At 37.9% G+C, this 23,591-nt stretch overlaps 1 protein-coding gene across 1 annotated transcript in view; it reads left to right on the top strand.

Moving 5' to 3' along the window:
* LOC128642753 (multidrug and toxin extrusion protein 1-like) overlaps positions 1 to 19,283 on the top strand; it is a 433,625-nt gene extending 414,342 nt beyond the window's left edge. The window contains exons 17-18 of the mRNA XM_053695544.1: positions 12,484 to 12,568; positions 16,732 to 19,283. Coding sequence (XP_053551519.1) covers positions 12,484 to 12,568; positions 16,732 to 16,931 — 285 coding nt within the window. The 3' untranslated portion in view covers positions 16,932 to 19,283. The remainder of the gene's footprint in view (positions 1 to 12,483; positions 12,569 to 16,731) is intronic.
* The last annotated feature ends 4,308 nt before the right edge of the window (positions 19,284 to 23,591 follow it).

The following is a 23,591-nucleotide window of genomic DNA, read 5'->3' as shown; positions in this document are numbered from 1 at the left end:
TCCCTTTAGGTTGAAATATTTTTTATTGAGTTTTCAACAATAAACATTTTTAAACAATTTGCAGTAAACAATACAATCTCTGGGTACAGTATTGCAAGTGCCAACAGACAAAGGCCCACCATGGTTTGCACTAGGCAAAGAGAATTATGGACTGTAGTAGTAGTGAAATTGTATTAACAATAAAACATAATTTATGTAAGAACTTACCTGATAAATTCATTTCTTTCATATTAGCAAGAGTCCATGAGCTAGTGACGTATGGGATATACATTCCTACCAGGAGGGGCAAAGTTTCCCAAACCTTAAAATGCCTATAAATACACCCCTCACCACACCCACAATTCAGTTTAACGAATAGCCAAGAAGTGGGGTGATAAGAAAAAAGTGCTAAAGCATATAAAATAAGGAATTGGAATAATTGTGCTTTATACAAAATCATAACCACCACAAAAAAAGGGCGGGCCTCATGGACTCTTGCTAATATGAAAGAAATGAATTTATCAGGTAAGTTCTTACATAAATTATGTTTTCTTTCATGTAATTAGCAAGAGTCCATGAGCTAGTGACGTATGGGATAATGACTACCCAAGAAGTGGATCTTTCCACACAAGAGTCACTAGAGAGGGAGGGATAAAATAAAGACAGCCAATTCCTGCTGAAAATAATCCACACCCAAAATAAAGTTTAATGAAAAACATAAGCAGAAGATTCAAACTGAAACCGCTGCCTGAAGTACTTTTCTACCAAAAACTGCTTCAGAAGAAGAAAATACATCAAAATGGTAGAATTTAGTAAAAGTATGCAAAGAGGACCAAGTCGCTGCTTTGCAGATCTGGTCAACCGAAGCTTCATTCCTAAACGCCCAGGAAGTAGAAACTGACCTAGTAGAATGAGCTGTAATTCTCTGAGGCGGAGTTTTACCCGACTCAACATAGGCAAGATGAATTAAAGATTTCAACCAAGATGCCAAAGAAATGGCAGAAGCTTTCTGGCCTTTTCTAGAACCGGAAAAAATAACAAATAGACTAGAAGTCTTACGAAAAGATTTCGTAGCTTCAACATAATATTTCAAAGCTCTAACAACATCCAAAGAATGCAACGATTTCTCCTTAGAATTCTTAGGATTAGGACATAATGAAGGAACCACAATTTCTCTACTAATGTTGTTGGAATTCACAACTTTAGGTAAAAATTCAAAAGAAGTTCGCAACACCGCCTTATCCTGATGAAAAATCAGAAAAGGAGACTCACAAGAAAGAGCAGATAATTCAGAAACTCTTCTGGCAGAAGAGATGGCCAAAAGGAACAAAAAACTTTCCAAGAAAGTAATTTAATATCCAATGAATGCATAGGTTCAAATGGAGGAGCTTGAAGAGCCCCCAGAACCAAATTCAAACTCCAAGGAGGAGAAATTGACTTAATGACAGGCTTTATACGAACCAAAGCTTGTACAAAACAATGAATATCAGGAAGAATAGCAATCTTTCTGTGAAAAAGAACAGAAAGAGCAGAGATTTGACCTTTCAAGGAACTTGCGGACAAACCCTTATCTAAACCATCCTGAAGAATACTGTAATATTCTCGGTATTCTAAAAGAATGCCAAGAAAAATGATGAGAAAGACACCAAGAAATATAAGTCTTCCAGACTCTATAATATATCTCTCTGGATACAGATGTACGAGCCTGTAACATAGTATTAATCACAGAGTCAGAGAAACCTCTTTGACCAAGAATCAAGCGTTCAATCGCCATACCTTTAAATTTAAGGATTTCAGATCCTGATGGAAAAAAAGGACCTTGAGACAAAAGGTCTGGTCTTAACGGAAGAGTCCACGGTTGGCAAGAGGCCATCCGGACAAGATCCGCATACCAAAACCTGTAAGGCCATGCCGGAGCTACCAGCAGAACAAACGAGCATTCCTTCAGAATCTTGGAGGTTACTCTTGGAAGAAGAACTAGAGGCGGAAAGATATAGGGAGGATGATACTTCCAAGGAAGTGATAATGCATCCACTGCCTCCGCCTGAGGATCCCGGGATCTGGACAGATACCTGGGAAGTTTCTTGTTTAGATGAGAAGCCATCAGATCTATTTCTGGAAGTTCCTACATTTGAACAATCTGAAGAAATACCTCTGGGTGAAGAGACCATTCGCCCGGATGCAACGTTTGACGACTGAGATAATCCGCTTTCCAATTGTCCATACCTGGGATATGAACCGCAGAGATTAGACAGGAGCTGGATTCCGCCCAAACCAAAATTCGAGATACTTCTTTCATAGCCAGAGGACTGTGAGTCCCTCCTTGATGATTGATGTATGCCACAGTTGTGACATTGTCTATCTGAAAACAAATGAACAACTCTCTCTTCAGAAGAGGCCAAGACTGAAGAGCTCTGAAAATTGCACGGAGTTCAAAAATATTGATCGGAAATCTCACCTCCTGAGATTCCCAAACCCCTTGTGCCGTCAGATACCCCCACACAGCTCCCCAACCTGTAAGACTTGCATCTGTTGAGATTATAGTCCAGGTCGGAAGAACAAAGAAGCCCCCTGAACTAAACGATGGTGATCTGTCCACCATGTCAGAGAGTGTTGTAAAATCGGTTTAAAGATATTAATTGAGATATCTTTGAGTAATCCCTGCACCATTGGTTCAGCATACAGAGCTGAAGAGGTTGCATGTGAAAACGAGCAAAGGAGATCGCATCTGATGCGGCAGTCCTAAGACCCAACATTTCCATGCATAAGGCTACCAAAGGGAATGATTGTGACTGAAGGTTTTGACAAGCTGATATCAATGTTAAACTTCTCTTGTCTGACAAGGACAGAGTCATAGACACTGAATTTATCTAGAAACCTAAAAAGGTTACCCTTGTCTGAGGAATCAATGAACTGATTGGTAAATTGATCCTCCAACCATGAACTTGAAGAAACAACACAAGTCGATTCGTATGAGATTCTTCGAAAATGAGAAGACTGAGCAAATACCAAGATATCGTCCAAATAAGGAAATACCAAAACCCTATTCTCTGATTACAGAAAGAAGGGCACCGAGAACCTTTGAAAAAAATTCTTGGAACTGAGGCTAAGCCAAACGGTAGAGCCACAAAACTGGTAATGCTTGTCTAAAAAGAGAATCTCAGACACTAAAAGTGATCTGGATGAATCGGAATATGCAGATACACATCCTGTAAATCTATTGTAGACATATAATGCCCTTGCTAAACAAAAGGCAGGATAGTCCTACAGTAACCATCTTGAATGTTTGTATCCTAACATAATGATTCAATAATGATAGATCCGGAACTGGTCTGAAGGAATTGACCTTCTTTGGTACAATGAAGAGATAAAATAAGACCCCAGCCCCTGTTCCAGAACTGGAACTGGCATAAATACTCCAGCCAACTCTAGATCTGAAACACATTTCAGAAATGCTGAGCCTTTGCTGTGTTAACTGGGACACGGGAAAGAAAAGAATCTCTTAGCAGGAGGCCTTAACTTGAAGCCAATTCTGTACCTTTCTGAAACAATGTTTCTGAAACCAGAGATTAAGAACGGAATTGATCCAAATTTCTTTGAAGAAAACGTAATCTGCCCCATACCAGCTGAGCTGGAATAAGGGCCGCACCTTCATAGGTACTTAGGAGCTGGCTATAGGTTTCTATAAGGCTTGGATATATTCCAAACTGGAAATAGTTTCCAAACTGATACCGCTCCTGAGGATGAAGGATCAGGCTTTTGTTCCTTGTGAGGAAAGGAACGAAAATGATTATTTACCCTGGAAAGAAAGGGAAAGCAAAGTTGACTTAGAAGACATGTCAGCATTCCAAGTTTAATCCATAAAGCTATTCTAGCTAAAATAGCTAGAGACATATACCTGACATCAACTCTAATGATATCAAAAGATGGTATCACCAATAAAATTATTAGCATGTTATAGAATAAAAATAATGCTATAAAATTATGATCTGTTACTTGTTGCGCTAAAGCTTCTAACCAAAAAGTTGAAGCTGCAGCAACATCCGCTAAAAATATAGCAGGTCTAAGAAGATTACCTGAACATAAGTAAGCTTTTCTTAGAAAGGAATCAATTTTCCTATCTAAAGGATCCTTAAATGAAGTACTATCTGCCGTAGGAATAGTAGTACATTAGCAGGAGTAGAGACAGCCCCATAACCTTAGGGATTTTTGTCCCAAAAAACTCTAATCTGTCAGATGGCACAGGATATAATTTGCTTAAACGTCTAGAAGGAGTAAATAAATTACCCAAATTATTCCATTCCCTGGAAATTACTTCAGAAATAGCATCAGGGAGATAAAACACTTCTGGAATAACTACAGGAGATTTAAAAACCTTATTTAAACGTTTACATTTAGTATCAAGAGGACCAGAATCCTCTATTTCTAATGCAAATAACACTTCTTTAAGTAAAGAACGAATAAATTCCATCTTGAACAAATACAAAGATTTATCAGCATCAACCTCTGAGACAGAAACCTCAGAACCAGAAGAACCATTATCAGTATCAGAATGATGATGTTCATTTAAAAATTCATCTGAAAAAAAGAGAAGTTTTAAAAGACTTTTATGTATACTAGAAGGAAAAATAACAGACATAGCCTTCTTAATGGATTTAAAAAATAAAATCTCTTATGTTATCAGGAACACTCTGAAAATTAGATGTTGACGGAACAGCAACAGGTAATGTAACAGTACTAAAGGAAATTTTATCTGCATTAATAAGTTTGACATGACATGCAATACAAATAACAGCTGGAGAAACAGATACCAAAAGTTTATAGCAGATACACTTAGCTTGGTAGCTCCAGTATTGTGCAGTGATTTTCCTGAAGTATCTTCTGACTCAGTTGCAACGTGGAACATCTTGCAATATGTAAAAGAAAAAAACAACATATAAAGCAAAATTGATCAAATTCCTTAAATGACAGTTTCAGGAATGGGAAAAAATGCCAAAGAACAAGCTTCTAGCAACCAGAAGCAATAAAAAATGAGACTTAAATAATGTGGAGACAAAAGTGACGCCCATATTTTTTCGCGCCAAATAAGACGCCCACATTATTTGGCGCCTAAATGCTTTTTGGCGCCAAAAATGACGCCACATCCGGAACGCCGACATTTTTGGCGCAAAATAACGTCAAAGAATGACGCAACTTCCGGCGACACGTATGACGCCGGAAACGGAAATAGAATTTTTGCGCCAAAAAAGTCTGCACCAAGAATGACGCAATAAAATGAAGCATTTTCAGCCCCCGCGAGCCTAACAGCCCACAGGGAAAAAGTCAAATTTTAAGGTAAAAAATGTTAAATTAAAATGCATTATCCCAAATATGAAACTGACTGTCTGAAAAATAAGGAAAGTTGAACATTCTGAGTCAAGGCAAATAAATGTTTGAATACATATATTTAGAACTTTATAAACAAAGTGCCCAACCATAGCTAGGAGTGTCACAGAAAATAAGACTTACTTACCCCAGGACACTCATCTACATATAGCAGATAGCCAAACCAGTACTGAAACGAGAATCAGCAGAGGTAATGGTATATATAAGAGTATATCGTCGATCTGAAAAGGGAGGTAAGAGATGAATCTCTACGACCGATAACAGAGAACCTATGAAATAGACCCCTTAGAAGGAGATCACTGCATTCAAATAGGCAATACTCTCCTCACATCCCTCTGACATTCACTGCACGCTGAGAGGAAAACCGGGCTCCAACTTGCTGCGGAGCGCATATCAACGTAGAATCTAGCACAAACTTACTTCACCACCTCCATCGGAGGCAAAGTTTGTAAAACTGAATTGTGGGTGTGGTGAGGGGTGTATTTATAGGCATTTTAAGGTTTGGGAAACTTTGCCCCTCCTGGTAGGAATGTATATCCCATACGTCACTAGCTCATGGACTCTTGCTAATTACATGAAAGAAAACATAAACTTATAAAAAACAATACTCTGTCTTGATGTGTATCTTTTCATATCTAATATAAATACCATTATATTTGCTTGCAATCTAACGTTTATGGATGCTATCCGCCAAAAGTGACCACAATACCCCTATTTTCTCACACTCCTAGAGGGGTGTTATCTGCACTATGTGTTCCAGGCTGAGTTTGTAGCTTGTCCTTATTAAGTATCCAGTAAAACCACACCTTATGAAATAAGTCTGTCTGGTTTTGAACATGTGCTGCGGTTTTGTACATAGCACATGTCGTCTATTTTATGTCTAATTTCTCTCCAGGCTGGAACGCCTGTCTTCCAGTACTTGGCAATACTTATTCTAGTAGTCCTGGTAAGGATTCTTATAAAGGTGTTTATATGAAAGTTGTAACGCGATATGTTTTCATTTAATAATGCCTGTGTTATAGTGAGAGAGACTTGGTTGTCTAGGACGATGCCTAAAAGTATGGATAGGTCTATCCAGATTGCTTGGACTCTGGGGCACTCCCACCACATGTGTAGATATGTACCTACCATATCACAACCACTATAGCAATTCCTAGTCCCCCCATTACTTAAGTGCATTGTTTACACAGGGGTCAGATACCAGTGGAACGTCGTCTTAATGCAGTTTTCTCTCATGTCAGCACTAAGTAAGCCTTTGGAGGAATTGAAGAGTATATCATCCCATTGAGCAATATCCCTTTCTTCTCCTATGTCTGTTTCCCACTTAAGGATCATGGGGTGTTTGTTTCTACTTTTAGTAGATTGTATATGAGAGAGAGATCATATGCTTTGGTCTATTGGGGGCTATACAGAGTCTTTCTAGGGGGTCAATGAGAATGAGGTTATTGTCGAGATGAATTTGCAAAGGGCTGTCATAATCTGCAAGTACAAAAACCATTGTAAGGATAGCGGGTCAAGTTTCTGTTGTAGCTGAGTTTAGTTTAAGGGGTTCCTATAAACAAAAACATCTGCCACACTATACAGACCCTTATTCTCCCATTTTTGTATGAGCGGTCTATAGTCGTTATGAATTATATATTTTAAGGGGGATATCAATGAGTGTGTGGGCATGAGAGCCCCGGCTTTGGTGACCGATTTCCATTGTTGTAGGAAAGTGTAGTGACTGGGGGCCAGGCGTCGGGTGTACCCCCTCCCCTTTCCATATTGCTTCCTCAGGTGAGCTCAGTCCTCCCAAGCCTGGTAATAATCTATAAGGTTTGGCATACCCACTCCTCCTAACTGCCTATGCCCTGTTAGAATGTGGAATGGGATTCTAGCTTGTTTTTCCCTCTGACGAAACTATGTAGAGCTGTCTGAATCAAGTCTTAAGTCTTGTTTAGGTACCTGTATTGGTAGAGCTTGGAAAAGATATAGCAGCCGGGGTAAGACATTCATCTTTATGGCAGAGAGCCTCCCATAACACAAGATGTTATATTTTGCCATTTGATGAGATCTGATCTAATTATCTTGTATAGGGGTAGGAAGTATGTTTTATAAAGCCGAGAGGACTGTGGCATCAGCTTGACCCCCCAGATATTGGATACTCCCCTTTGCCCACCTGAAGTCAAAGTTCATTTCCATCAATTTGGCAGTATGTTGTGGGATGGCTATTGGGAGGGCCTCACACTTATCTCTTTTCAACTTATACCCTGATATTGAGGAGAAGATGTTAATGATGTTGAAAATATTAGAGAGGGAGATTATGGGCTTAGTGAGGGTGACTAGACTGTTGTCTGCAAATAGAGTTATTTTGTAAGTGGACCGAGCTCCACCCCTGAAATATCTGGAGAATTTCTTATGGAGACTGCTAGGGGCTCAATACATAGGGCGGGTAGAGTAAATATTTTTGATAGCAGTTACAAAAGGATCCCTATATCCTACTGCCCACATATACTGCCAGTCGATCCTATCAAAATGCCTTCTCTGCATCCAACGATAGGAGCAGAGAAGGCACTTTTTTGTCTGCCAAATGATCTATCACCGAGATCATTCAACTGATGTTATCTGAAGCTTCTCTACCCTGGACAAAACTCACTTGGTCTGGGTGAATGACTTTGGGAAGAATAGCCTTGAGCCTGTTCGCATGAATCTTGGTCACTATTTTGAGATCTTGGTTGATTAAGGATATGGGCCTATAGCTGGAGCAGTGCTTGGTTTTTTTACCAGGTTTGGGGATGACCACGATCCTTGCTTGAAGCAAGTCAGTGGGAATTGTTTAGCCCTCTAGTACATGGTTGGCAAATCTAACCAAGTGGGGTATTAGAGTGGACTTAAAGATTCTGTAGTAGTCTCCAGGAAACCCATCATGGCCTGGGGCTTTCCCTGGTTTGAGGTCTTTGATCACAGATGCTACCTCTGCATATGTAATTTTGGCATTCAACCCTTCTTGGTCTATCTCTGTGATGCTTAAATACATATGTAAAGTAGTGTGCGCTGAGTAGACCACCAAACTCCTAAAATAACCTAAGTGTCCCTCACAATAGGCAAAACAGAAAACCAAAGAAAAAAGTAAATAGGAGCGCTTAAGCTAAAGGTGTATGTAAGAAGAAATTTATAGACAAAAATAGAGGACATATATAAAAAACCAGCTATGCCAATTTATTCATATATAGATGTCAAGCAGCTTGACAAACAAATGCTAAAAACAAGTACATTTCTATAAAAATTGGACGTCTCCAATATACATAAAAAAGCTAAAAAGTTGCCACCACAGAAAAAATATTGAGCAACAGGGTGCGTAAACAGTCGCTACAGTTCCAAGGTCATAAATAATCAACCAAAGTTCCCAGGAGATTCAAGATAACAGGGTGTCTATTACCTTATTCGTCCGGACACCATTCCAGTCTCAACAACTTCAACATCTTACAGGGCTTTCCACCTCCGTAGAGACACACATGCGTGACCGTTGACGTCACGCGTGTGGGCGCTGTCCTGTTACTGCAAACCTATTGGTCAGTGCCGTCCTCTCAGACAGGGAAGTTTCTCAGCTGATTAGCTGTTTCGCCAGCAAACCCCCCTGTCAAGATATTATCTTTACCAGTATCAAAGATATCCTGCGTGCTACTTGCACTAAAGAGCGGATACATAATTCTATTAGAACTGACGTGAGTGGTTTGAGGGAGCTACGTCTCTGTAGTGTTCCGTGGAATTTGAACATGGGATTTAAGCGTGCTGCTGTCAAGATTCTTTCTTTGTCAGGAAATCGGAATAGTTTAACAATCACATCTCTAGGAGGGAGATCATCTTTGGGTCTTGCTCTGAGCACTCTATGTGCGTATTCGATCTGGAATTCCTCACCTTCTGACTTTCCCGAAATTGAACAAAAAAGTTGTTGAAGATAGGAGAGCAGTTCCTTTATCCCTATGGACTCCGGGATTCCCTTTAGGCGAATGTTTCTCCTCCTGGATCTATTCTCCAGATTCTCCATCTTATCCTGGATATCTGAGACATCTTGTTGTTGAGAGGCTAGAGTTTGTGAAAGCATGGAGATATCTTCCGAGAAAGATTCTTGATTATTTTCGAGTGTCTCGACTCAATTGCCCATGTCAGCTATGTCACTCTTTATTTCTTTTAAGCTAGCGGTCACTGATGATTGGAGACTACCCATCTTCTCCAACATCTTTTCAAAATTTATAGAAATGTCCTGTTTAGATACCAGGAGTTGCAGATCAGCAATAGGCGCTAAGGATTGGTCTATTGGTGTGATTTGTGTGCTGGGCTCTAGTTCGGCCTCATCTTCTCTATCGGATTCCACTATTTCAGCGGGTTTATTTGACCTTTGGGTCTTGAAGAATGATTCCACATTTGTGGATTTGGCGTTTTTATCACTCAGTTTATTTAGTTTTCTATCTGACATGATGTCCAGTTTTGTATGTATACCCAGTGCTGAAGAAAAAAAAAAAACTCTCCTCTATCTCTAAGTGAGATCAGGTCCGCTCAGTTAGGGAGCTGTAATGATAGTGACCCTGCTTGGTCGTGTATTGGTGCTGATGTAGTGATTCCCTCTCTCCCCTAATTAAGGGACATTAATAGAACTGCATATGGAAAATGTATGAGTTCCCTTCTATAGCACAACATTCCTCTGCTCTCAGCAACAATAGTGGAGACCACATCTTGTATAGTCCCTTATAAGCAAAATGGGTGGCTTCTCACTGAAAAAATAAAACAGTCTCAGCCCAATATGATGTGAGGGGTATTTATGAAGAGTTATATAAACCTCTTAGTTTAATGTCATGCCCAAGGGTTAGATGGTGATTCCCATTGAGAGGGGGAACAGTAGGCTTGCATAGTTTTGTCCTTAAAGCGAGTTAACAGACATAAAGGGGATTATCTCACCCACGTGGCAGTTGGTTACTTTCTGTAATCCTCTCCGCTAACACTGCTTGTCTGCTTCACAGCTCAGCTGAATAAAGTGGCCTCTGGATCAATATGTCACCATGACGATAATATTCTTCTTTCCGTTGCTCCGGCTAAGCCCCACAGTAAAACCACTCAGGCTGCTCCTTACATGCCAGAGTAGGCCTCCGTCTCGGAACCTCCACAAATTACACGCTTCCACAGGCGGATGGTCAGGTCCGAGCTATCCTTAGGTCTTTATACATGCAACCAGCATGTTAAACTGCTTTTTAGCAGTGCGGTGAAACTTTTCTTCCACTGTTTAGTGCTCAAGCTGCCCGGAGCTCCGGTTTCACACAACCATCATGGAGCCCGGGCAGACTCCGCCCTCTTAGTATCCCTTTAAAGGGACATAAAACCCAATATCTTTCTTTTATGTTTCAGATAGAACATATAATTTTAAACAACTTTCCATTGTACTTCTACCATCAAAATGTCTTTGTTTTCCTGTTATCCTTTGTCGAAAACCAGGAAGGTAAGTTTAGGAGTGTGCACATCTGCAGCACATCATGACACAAGGCGCTAGGGAGCACCTGAACTATTCATCTAATTAGTTGTGCATCCTGTCCCTCACAGAGACACAGGCCAATCAGATGGGCACTGTAATTCTGGCATCCACCCCAAGTGAAACCTTTGGGAATGAGGTTTATAAGGGGGGCTTCGTATATACCTTGAACCTCCCAGGTGAAGGCAAAAATAGATAGTGAAGATTGAACGGACCAATCAGATCATGCATCCGACAACTGGATATGGGTTGGGGTTCTTGCTAGCGCCTTCACTTTATGACAGCAGTTTTGCAATAATGTTATGCATTAGCAAGAGCACTATTTCCTGTCATGTAGTGCTTCAGGCATGTCTATACTAGCTATCTAGATATCTCCAAAAAAAAGAATAACAAGAGTACAAAGCAAATTTAATAATAGAAGTAAATTGGATTTTTTTTTAAAAACTGTATTGTCTATCTGAATCATAAAAGACAATTTTTGTATTTCATGTCCCTTTAACCCTTTTAAATGCAAAAATAAAAAACAGTTTAGTATGTTTTACCGTTGCTCTTTCTTTGATTACCATGTTTCTTTAAAGTGAAAGCAAAGTTACCATTATCACGATCCAGGATATCAGTAATCTACCAAATTAAATAGGACTTTCATTCATGAATCTTGATCAATCAATGTAAAAACAAAGTTATATCCATTATTTATCCATTTTTGAGTATACACTAAAGCAACCCTTTTTTTTTCTGCTGATCACGTTTCGGTATCAGACAACTGAAATTCTGGCCATTAGACAGCCGTCAGTACACGTCACCGTCAGTACACGTCACCCGCCTACTTTAGCCTGAACCTGTGCGCATGCGCGATTGTTCTCTCGCTCATCTCTGCATCCATGCACGCTCACGATTAGCGCATGCGTACTGGCAAGATACAGGAATCCCCATAAGACTCAGAATCGCACTTGCGCAGAAGACATAGAGATCGGCGATTGACACGTGCACTGTTTCAAGAAGCCTCGTGAACGCGCTCAGAGCTGACGTAGAAAGCGGTGGGACCGCTCTATACGTCAAACACAAGAAAAGAAGGAAGTAATATCTGGGAGAAGTCCGACATTGCAACGGTAGTGATATATCAATATAGAAATCTTCAACATTAAAAAAAAAAAATGAAAAAAAGTTAGCGATTACATTAGGGTAAGCTTAACTAATGCATTCATGTCTTGAAAAGTATAAAACTTAACCTTCAGTTTGAGCAATATAGGCAGTTGCCTAGGGCAGACTCCCAATGCCATAACAATCCCGCAATATCCAGGTCAGTTGGGGGTATGCAGGAGATACTTAGGCCAGACTTTCTTAAAGGGACATAGTATTGAGGTTATTTCCCATCTCCCTCTAGTCATGGGTGCCGCTGTATTGCAATCTATCTTTCACTACATTTTATTGCTGCTGTGTATTCTTCTGTCTAGCAACTCTCCCTCAGATACCTACAGTGAAATCTAGGTTCCAAAATGGCGGCATTCATAATTAGAGAGAGGTGCATGAGGTGTATTTAGAGTTTAATGTTACGTTCACAAGCAGAATATAAAACACCACCACCTGGTTATAACATGTTGCATGTCTTTTGTTTCTAGGCTCAAGTGAGGGCCATGCTTAGAATGAAGAGGGCTAAGGACATAAACAACAAATCAGCTATTTATCAGAGTGCGTCTCCATCAGGTATGTATGTACCTGACCATAAACTGTACTTATTGGTTTTATCCTGTATTTGGTAAATTACAGAAATATTACATTTACTAATGCCAAGGAACCAGGGACACCCTTAGCATTTGTGGGGTCTTTAGCAAGACAAATTTGCAGAGCTCCACAGCCCTGCGCACTTATTCCCCTCCCACTGTATAGCCCCACTCCTGTCACTAAATCCAATGTTACCTATATAAACAATAGCAGTACAGTATATATTACACCTAACAATACCATAAACACTTCTTCATAAATAAAATAAAGGAGCAACATTGCACCTTTTTATACCCTTACATCTGATAGTTTGGGGCCCTCAGTGGGTGCCCCTCTCACCTGCAAGGAACAGTAATCTACTGTGTGGTAACTATTATTCCATTTTTGTCCTTTTCGTAAAGTGACAAAATATTCCAGAGAAGCTAAACAAAGAAAAAAGTAGAGGAGAAGGTCCTGCTCTGAAAAAAAAAAATCTACAAAAAAATAATTGAAAAAATCTACATATAATTGAACAGAAAATTAACTGTATAAAAAGGGCAGTAAAGCCAAAACTAAACCTTTATGGTTTGGAGTATGGCATTTTATACAACTTTCCAATTTTATTACCAGTTTTGCTTTGTTCTCTTTTGCATCCTTTATTAAAAAGTAACCATAGTTGAGCTCAGGAGCATGCACGTGTCTTTAGGCACCTAGCATCAGTGTTTAACAATGTTTATAGCAATGTTATACATAGTTACAAACTGCAGACATATAATTCTACAGATACTCTATGACAGCGGAGTTTGCAAAAAATGCTTAAAATAATGTGATATATAGTTACAAACACTTGCCTGGTGGCTAAGGGCACGTTCACGCTTCTGAGCTCACTTAGGGTAACTCTTTAGCAAAGGATACCAGGAGAACTAAGCAAAATTGATTTTAAAAAAAAAAGTAAATTGGATAGTTTTTAAAAATGATATGCTCTATCAGAATCATGAAAGTTTAATTTTGACTTTAATGTCCCTTTAATCTTGTCATCACCTATGCTGAAGTTGTTTCAATAATTTGCCCTTGTGGTGTGGTATTTTTTTTGTTAGTTTCCCACACAAACTATATGCTGTTTAAAGGGACATGAAACCCACATTTTTTTCAATTTTAAACATCTTTCTAATTTACTTCTATTATCTAATTTGTTTTATTCTCTTGATATTCTTTGCTGAAAAGCATATCTAGATATGCTCAGTAGCTGCTGATTGGTTGCTGCACATAGAAGCCTCATGTGATTGGCTCACCCATGTGCATTGCTTTTTCTTCAACTAAGGATATCTAAAAAATGAAGCAAAATAAATAATAGAAGTAAATTGTAATGTTGTTTAAATTTGTATTCTCTATCTGAATCATGAAAGATTTTGGGTTTAGTGGCCCTTTAAGGCAAAGCACAAACTTTAAAAAGTTGCATTTATACTCAAGCATGGTAAAATATCAGCCATAGAGAATGCAAAAATGTGATTTATTGTGCCATGATTTTCTATAATATTCATAGTAAATGACAGCATGGGAGTCCTTATTTCCTATAAATGTTATAGGCCAGTATCTTTAAAAAAAAAAACAGTTTTAGGATTGAGTCCAATACCTACATTATTAATAAATAAAAATAGTATTTGAAAGGTTATTTTTTGTAACTGTGCACCATTTTGTAATATGTTGTTTTTATGTTTTACTTTTGCTAAGACACTATTGAGAGTTTCACAACTAAAGTGGCATTTTATGAGGTAAATAGTCAGGTTTGTATCTTTGTTGCTGCAGTGATTGATAACAATAGTATAATAGACCCAGACATGACCCCAGTGCCAGCACATGACAAGCCTGATGTGTTAGGTCTCTGCTAATAAAAGCCTCAGTATATGCATGAGGGAAATTACACAGGTTACATACTGTGCAACACTACTGAGCTGCCTGACTCATCTCCCCTTGTCTCCTACCCTGGTATTATTATATAAATCACATATCATGGCTTCCCCTTACCTGACCTCACACAAATAAACTTCAGTGTGACAGAAGACCATAGAAAACTGCAGAAAAAAATATACTGTAAGCAATGAGACTAATGCCACAGCGCCCTCTGTGGTGGGAGTACTGCACTGCACACAATAATTATAAACTATAAGCAGACTGAATTGGACATTAAAGGGATATTCCAGTCAAAATTTTAATGCACATAGATGAATTACATCTTTGAGTAGAAACATATTTGTAATATAGATGTATTGGCAAAACTACCTCTAGTAAAAGTTATCACTGTTTTAGTGTGAGCATTTTTCTCTGCACGTGCATGTGAAGCATAGCTAGATATTCACAGTGAACCAGCATTTTAAATACTGCAGCTGCTCCGAGTGCCAGTGTGGCTTGTATCATGTGCGCAATTAACAAATTGAGTCATTACCATATGATAAAAGTGCTGTGTTTAAAATGCTGGTGCATGGAGCATACATAAATACACGTTTTAAACAGCTATAGCTTTTATTAGAAGCATTTTTGCTAATACATGTATATTACAAAAATACTTCTATACTTCTGAAGTGCATTTTAATTTGGACTTGGTTTTCCCTTTAAAGACTAAATAAATGTTAGATAGAATAATGCATTCAAAGAAAAGATTAGTCTGAGAATAACATGTAGATGAATTTTTTAAAGTTTCATTAGCTGTTTAAATATTGACAAAATAAGTGTAAAGTTTTAGTGTCTATAAAACAATGGGAGCTGCCATGTTGTAACTTAGGTTACCTTCTCTGCTGTGGCCAATTAGGGACAGTTATAAATAGGTCACTAGAGTGTGCAGCCTATAGCTGTGCAGAATATAACAGTGTTCTGCACTTCCATTTCTAACAGGAACTGGAATGCTCACTATTTCAGAATAGAATTTAAGCAAAAGGGACAATATAAATAATGAAAGTATATTGCAGAGTATATATATATATATACCTGTATACGAGTTATCATTTTATATTACAATCTCAAAGTGTTTAATGTCCCTTTAAAGTGATGGTAAATTTTACAGCACATAGTTGATATCAGCTTGTTATTATAAAAAAAAAAAAAAAAAAAAAAAATTTTTAATCATTTGTTGTTTTTTTATTTTAATATCTTATTTTTTACATGCTCCACTTGTTCCTCAAACCCTCTCATATATCCTGATTTAGAGACAGTGTGACGTAGGGGGAGGTGCCAACCGCTCTCTTCCAAGGGAGGAATACGCACTTGCATGTCAGAGCAACCCACAGATGCGCAATAGCTCTCTATCCGCTCCAATGTAAACAATGAATCACGAGATTCATTGTTTACTTATCAGACTGGAGCGGATGAGAGCGAACAAGTGCGCTGTGCAATTAAGAGAGCGTGTTTCCCTTTTAATAACGAGCGTGTCAGAGAATGTAAGTTTTGAAAGAAGATGACAATGATTTGAGGCTTAATTTTGAACATTATTACAATTCTTGATTGCAACTTAATGCAATTTACCATCACTTTAAAAGTCAGGGACAGGAAGCCAAAAAAGTGACTGTCCCGGGAAAAATGGGACAGTTAGGGACTATGCTAAAGAAAATAAGTGCCACACCCAGGATACTTCACACATAGGAGAAAATGCATAGGATGACATTATGTGGTTCTTCACACAGAAAAGACTAACAGGTACATAAAACACCTTGCAGTTCCAAGACTTGACTATAGCCTGATAAATCAAACATACCTGCTTAGTGAGAAAACATTTTGAATTCATTAACACCATTTGATGCAATTGCTTTCAATACACACAAATATGAGGGCCCGTGCCCCACTATCCAAGCTCCGAGAGTTGATGGTGGTGTTTATTGTGCTTGTGAAGACTTAATTTGTGTCATAAAAGCCACTGCTGAGTTTCTGAGGTTTAGTGTTTGAATACTGGTGCACGGGCCCTCACACCATATGTGCGTATGCCACTGGAAAAAAACACCAATAACATTTACTAGAAGCATTTTTTGTGCTGATGGAAGTATATTGCAAAAATGTTTCCATTTAAAACTGAAATACACCCCATGCACATTTTAGTTGTGACCTTTCTATCCGTTTAATAAGTTTACTTGTTCATAAGTGGAGTTTATTTGCAGTGAATCGTTTTCTGTGTTTTCTAGATGAAACAGAATGTCCTGGAAATGTGGCACTTACTGAACTGGGTTGCACAGAAAGACAGATTTCAGAACCTGCAGTAAATGGGACGCCGCCACATTCAGTCTCGTTAACCAAATGTCAGCTTGTGCTGCGCCGTATGCTGGCCCTTGTAGCTGCAGTTGGGATACTGGTGATAGGGATTATAATAAGATTTGCTATATGAACTTGGTTTTTTTTCTAGACAAAGAATGTGTTTTCTCAGAACAGGGAATCACTTATGTTTTTCAGTGTTAGCTAAGAGTTTGGATTTTTTTTTTTTTTAAATATCTGAAGAACTTATTGATACAGACAAAGAGACGCTCCGAGGAGCCAACTCCGACCAAAATACAGAAAGTAAAGTTTAAGTCAACAGTGAAATGGAAAAGAGTAATAGAAAAATTGCTGATAGAGTTATAACAGACATCCAGAATACACAGAGACTCATAGTTCTGTTTTTTTTTTTGTTTTTTTTTTTAATTATTTTTTATTGAGGAGTAGTATACAACAGATAAATTATTGACATAACAGAAAATATTTTCAGCAATAGTACAGACATTGCATAAAAAAGGATAAAAAAAGAAATAAGAAAATATTCATTTTTTTACTACAGTCCTCTTTTTTGTCCCCTGTTAAAGTGATTTGGGCCACTCATGTGCCCTTGTTTGCATAAAGACAAGAAAACAGTAGAGATAGGGGTATTATACTAAAACAAAAACATAAACTTAACAACATAAACCAGATGGTGATACATTTGTAGAATAAAGACCAAAACTGGGCAATATAAATGCAAATGGCCTCCTTCTTAAACATAAACTTAACTACATAAACCAGATGGTGATACATCCTGGTATACAAGTAAAACAAATACAAATGGCCTCCTGCTTCATTCATGGGGAAGGGGCAATAGTAGTGCTGAGAGCTAAAATATAAGCGTGAGGGAGAACTATCGTTCATTATAGAGGGTTATTTGAAGAGAGTTTATATTATGAGACTGTTTGTTAGGGATTTGCAAGGCTTGGCGTGAAGTGAGTGTACAGGGCTAGTTAGCAGAAATTATATGTGTGCGCTATTGAGCTTAATACCTAAGGGCCAGTGTATGTTCAAATACCAAGAAGTTTTTTTGTTTTTTTCCCTCTCCTCCCGCGGCTTCGGCCGCAAGCCACGAGGGAAGGCCCTATAAAGGTCTGGACACATATACCCCAAGTGATGAAACTACATAAGTATTAATGCCTGATATATGATAGCCCATTAGACTTGTTTTAACAACCAATAAGATATATACATTTGTGTAACTAAGTGAAAAATTTAACCTTACTCAATCCAATTACATTATATTACTGAGCCAGTTCGTTTCCATCACTTGATATCAAAAGTGGAACAAATGTCTTTTGAGGGCCAGCTGCAGTCCGACTAAGAGGAGCCTTTACCAGCTATCCCTCTCCTTTCCTCGGGGCCCGGCTATCGCCGTGAAGATCATATGTATGTTGCCAAGAGCCGACTTTAAATACAGTCAGCGTGTCCCCGGCTCCACAAGAATCGCATCCACTACAACGGAGGGTATTAGACTTACCCGGCTTATAGTGTTGCTCAGTCAGGTAGTATAGTTTATTCGGGTTGTGGGCTCTTCCGAACATCTGTGCTAATTCTGCTTGAGTCGTCAACATCTTTTCCCCCAGCAGATCGGTCCGGATGTTTTTTGGTGATCGAGTCTTTGTTTTAGTGAAGGAGGGGTGAGGAACCTCCCTATAGATTGCAGCCAGATCTGTCAACACCGGCGGCATCCGCAAACCAGGGAGCTCTTGCTCTTGCAGTCTCGGACGCCGCCCTGCTCCAAGCATGCCGCTCAGAACATCAAAGGCTGGTTGATCCTGTTTAGTGGTATGCGGCTCTCGCAGCACACGAGTGGAGTTGTCGACGTTAAGGTGGCTCTCCTCTCCCTCATGTGAATCCCTCAGATATATTGTAAGCCCACTCTCAGGTGCTAAGCGACTCACCAGATAGTCATACGGTGCTCTCTCCATTAGCCTATACATAACGTTTTCAAATTTTGCAAAAAGTTTCTCATATCTTGTCATGCAGTCCCCTTCCTCCATACTTGCTGTATTGCACTGCATGGAAATGTCTCGCCCCAGTCACCGCGATCTGCAAGCTTTTCAGCTACTTAGTTCAGTATGTTAGATTGATGACTGGGTAGTGATAGATTGTGAAGAGGTTCAGTAAGCCGGATTGCCCGGCAGCACTGATCACCCGGCTCTTCCCGGGGGGGAGGTGAATGCCTAATATATGGCCGCTGCCTTAGGCCTTTAGATTCCGATCTGGGTCCCCAGCGTCATATGTACAGCTGAAAAAGTCAATGTGGATCACAATTACTAGAACTGCGAAACCTTTGCGTGATATATGCTTATTTGTGCTGTTAAATAATAATAATCAGCGGATTATTAAAATTTCTGCTTGGAGCTCTCAGGTTGTGCCATAGTTCTGTTTTTTATTTCAAATATTTCTTTCAATAAAAAAATCAGTGTGTGTCTTAAGTCAATTATGGGAGCCTCTTACTTTCCTAAATAAAAAAAAAAGTGTCACAAAACACTTCACAAATACATTACAAAGTAGTTACACTCATATTAACCCTGTTTTCTAAAAAATAATGCACACAAAAGTTATGTGCTCAAAGATATGAGATTTCTTTAACATTAAGATACATACATACATATATATGTGTGTGTACATGTATATTAATGTATTTATATGTGTATATATGTATTTACAGGGATAATATATATGTACACACATATAGACATATATATAAGTGCCTTAGAGCTCTTTGCCATTAAAGGGACATGACACCCACATTTTTTCTTTCATGATTTAGAAAGAGAATGCAATTTTAAACATCTAATTTACCTCTATTATCTAATTTGTTTTATTATCTTGATATTCTTTGCTGAAAAGCATATATAGATATACTCAGTAGCTGCTGATTGGTTGCTGCACATAGAAGCCTTGTGTGATTGGCTCACCCATGTGCATTGCTTTTTCTTCAACTAAGGATATCTAAAAAATGAACCAAAATAAATAATAGAAGTAAATTGTAATGTTGTTTAAATTTGTATTCGCTATCTGAATCATGAAAGAAAGATTTTGGGTTTAGTGGCCCTTTAAGTAGATGAAAACATGATAAAACATATATATACAATATTCATAGTTAATAAAGATTTTAACTATGTCTTTACTGTAAATAATTTATATTTGCTAATGTGAATATGCTATGTTGTTTGCACAATGGGGGTTTTGGGCTTTTTTTCCCATCTTTTTTGTTTTCTCCATTGACTTCTATGGGAATGCAAAAATGCAATGGTGTTTGGACTTAGGTTTTTCCCCACTTTTTGTCTCCATTGATTTCTATGGGGGAATACATGCACGCACATGCGAAAAATTAAGTTAGGATTTTTGCACTATTCGGATTAATGCTTGGGAAAAATAATACGGTTCCTAATTCTGAGCTCTGTCCTGCTGTTCCGAGACAGTGAATTGAGAAGTTCCCTTAGCCCCACCCACAGACAGACTAGATAAGCCATGAATCGCTCAGACACACCCATGATCACGCCCACTCCCAACAAGACCGCACCCACAGAACCGCAACAGTTCCCCTCAACCTTCTGAGTTTATAACTATTCACAAATGTTGGGCGGTATGATATTTTCATTTACTTTAGACTTCAGATTTTGTTCTTAAGCTTCATTACATTTAAACAACGTATTTTCCATTTGGTATTTAAATGCATTTAGATTCTGTATACTGCAGTGTATTTAGGATTGCCATTTTACAAAATTTCATTATACTTTGACAGTTTCTGTGTAACTTCAGCGATTCTGTACATTTCTGTGTATCGTTTACAAATTACATTGCACTATGTCTTTTTTTTTTATATGTGAAATTGAATTATCTTTGTATTATGCATTTTTGATTGTGCAATTATACTGTATTTAATGGCCCTTTAAAGGGACACAAGTTTTCTCTCATTTATGTAAAAGAACATATTTAAAACAAGGTGTTAGAATTCCGTTTCAGGATTTTGTTTCTTTTCTACATGTATTTTAAAACAAACTTTGACCTCTTACAAACTAGAACTGCATGGGAAGGCCTCTGTAAAAAGTAGTCAAAATTTAAAAACAAAAAACTTTATTTAGAGAATACATTATAAAACAAAGCTCCATCAAGCAGTGAAAGTAGGTACATTCTGACCATTTTTGGTCCCTCGGGTTGGAGTGACATAGCTTCACTGCCCGTTTTCAGATCAACCCCCATTCAAGGTGAGAGTTTTTTTTTTAGGGAACCTTGGGAGCTCTTGTTTTTGTAGAATATTTATTGATACCTACTAGAAGTAACGGCAGTAAAAGACTGTAAAAGGTTTCTGTTGTCTTTTGCTTGCAGGTGAGCATAAGTATATTTATTTCTGTCCACCAACTACAGGCGTAACTACAGGAGCTCAAAGGTGTCAGTTGAGACCGGGCTTACATCTGTAGGGGGCCCATTTGGCGCTACAATCAGTACTGATACAGGGGTCAGACCACCTGCTTCTTGTCTGTCCCTCTAAAAAACAGGGTTTAGATTATATAGAAAGTGTTAAGATTTGCTTTCACAAATTTGGTGGCCACGGTGTTGATGTATAGAAAAACCTGTCACCATGATTGTAAAGGAGATGCATATCCTTCGATTAAAGGGATATGAAACTCAATTTTTGTCTTGCATGATTCAGATAGAGCATGAGATTTTCCAATTTACATCTATTATCTAATCTGTTTTGTTCTTTTTGTATCTTTTGTTGATACATATACCTAAGTAGGCTCAGGAGCTACTGATTGGTGGATGCACATATATGTCTTGCCATTGGCTCACCCAATGTGTTCAGCTAGCTCCCAGGAGAGCATTACTGCTTCTTCAACAAAGGATACCAAAACAGTGAAGCAAATTAGATAATTTTTGCAGAGCAAAGAGAATGTTATAGGAACCACCTGGCATTGATAACTTTTTTCCCCCCAAAACACATAACTTGCCATTTTAGCATATTTCACCTTGCATTCATCTTTTTTTAACCAATACAATAAGCGCTTTGGATATTTTGGCATAAACTTGCCAACTTACAATTGCCAAGCTAAAACAGTGAGATCTACAGGTGTAACATGCTTAGAAAATAAGATGATGCCTTTGAGAGAACTTCAGATATGCCAAAAAAAATTGCCCCTGTTCAACCAATACTCATTAAACTATAACAAAATAAAAATACACACTTTGAATTTGGTACTTTTCGTACAAATTTAAATTCATATTTTGAGATTGTGATGAACATTACATTTCAAGTATACTGTTTACATTAAAAAACGTGAAACACCATTTTTTTTTTTCTTTAATGGATTCAATTTTGCCCCATTATTGGCACCTTATTTATAATCTAACCCTTAGTGTGTAGATTACTATTAGGGATGTGCATTCAGATCCCTTGTTAGGTTTTAAACGCGGAAGGTGGCCGTTCGTGGCATTTGGCTATTTTCGGAGCTGGATTTCTTCATGTGAAAGTGCAACACACTAATATCTGGATTTGCACACATCTTTGCTTGTTGAACTTTCACAAAAGAAATCCGTCTCAGAAAAATAGACAATTGACACAATCTTGTTCACTGTCTTGTTCGGCATTCGGATTCTAACAAAGGATCCGAATGCACATCCCTAATCACTAGGGAATCAATACAATCTGGCCATAGATAGCTCAATTGGAAAAAATGTTTGATAAAAAAAAAATGAATTTAAATAAACAAATAATAAAAATGTGGATTATGTGTCCTACAATATGTTTTCCAGCCTTTTTATACACAAGAAATATACTAATTTGAATTGTGTCAAAATAGATTGCAAATTATTTATAAAAGTTAATATCCCTTCAACAAATTTATACCTTACTTACAAATAATAGTAAATTATCATTTTGTTTTAGGAAAGATAATACATTTGTGTTGGCTCTCTGAAAATAAATGAGAATAATAATTGCTATAAATTTGTTTGCTTTGCATTTCTAAAATTCAGGATGCTCATCTATGTGTTAAAATTTACAATGAAAAGTGTGGAAAACAACTAAAGAGCAAAAAACGCATTTCTGGGGAATAACTGCTTAGGCATGCTTAGAAGGGACAGTCTAGTCAAAATTAAACTTTCACGATTCAGATAGGGCATGCAATTTTAAACAACTTTCCAATTTATGCTTATCATCAAATTTGCTTTGTCTCTTGGTGTTCTTTGTTGAAAGCTAAACCTAGGTAGGCTCATATGCTAATTTCTAAGGCCTTGAATGACACCTCATCTCAGTGCATTTTCAGTTTTTCACAGCTAGACATCGCTAGTTCGTGTGTGCCACATTAGATAACATTGTGCTCACTCCTGTGGAGTTATTTATGAGTCAGCACTGATTGGCTAAAATGCAAGTGTGTCAAAAGACCTCAAATAAGAGGGCAGTCTGTAGAGGATTAGATACAAGGTAATCACAAAGGTAAAAAAGTATTTTAATATAAAATGTTGGTTATGCAAAACTGAAGAATGGGTAAAAACTGGATTATATATCTTTTTAAACAATAAAAATTCTGGAGTAGACTGTCCCTTTAAACACCTTTTTTGCACATTTTGTAAGTGTTAATTAAATATCTGAAAGATATAGCATGTGAAATTATTAACACGATTGATTATACTTAAATGTCGTTTTCATTTTTTTTAATAATTTTTTTTTTCTAAATGCATATCAAAGTGTTCTTTAGAATTTTTTTATTTTTTTTTTAGGAAAAAGTGAATAAAGTATCAG

This window comes from Bombina bombina, chromosome 12 (assembly GCF_027579735.1).
Source record: "Bombina bombina isolate aBomBom1 chromosome 12, aBomBom1.pri, whole genome shotgun sequence".
NCBI classification, from domain to species: Eukaryota; Metazoa; Chordata; class Amphibia; order Anura; family Bombinatoridae; genus Bombina; species Bombina bombina.
The sequence above is the reverse complement of the archived record's forward strand: the minus strand, read 5'-3'. Positions and strand labels throughout refer to the sequence as shown.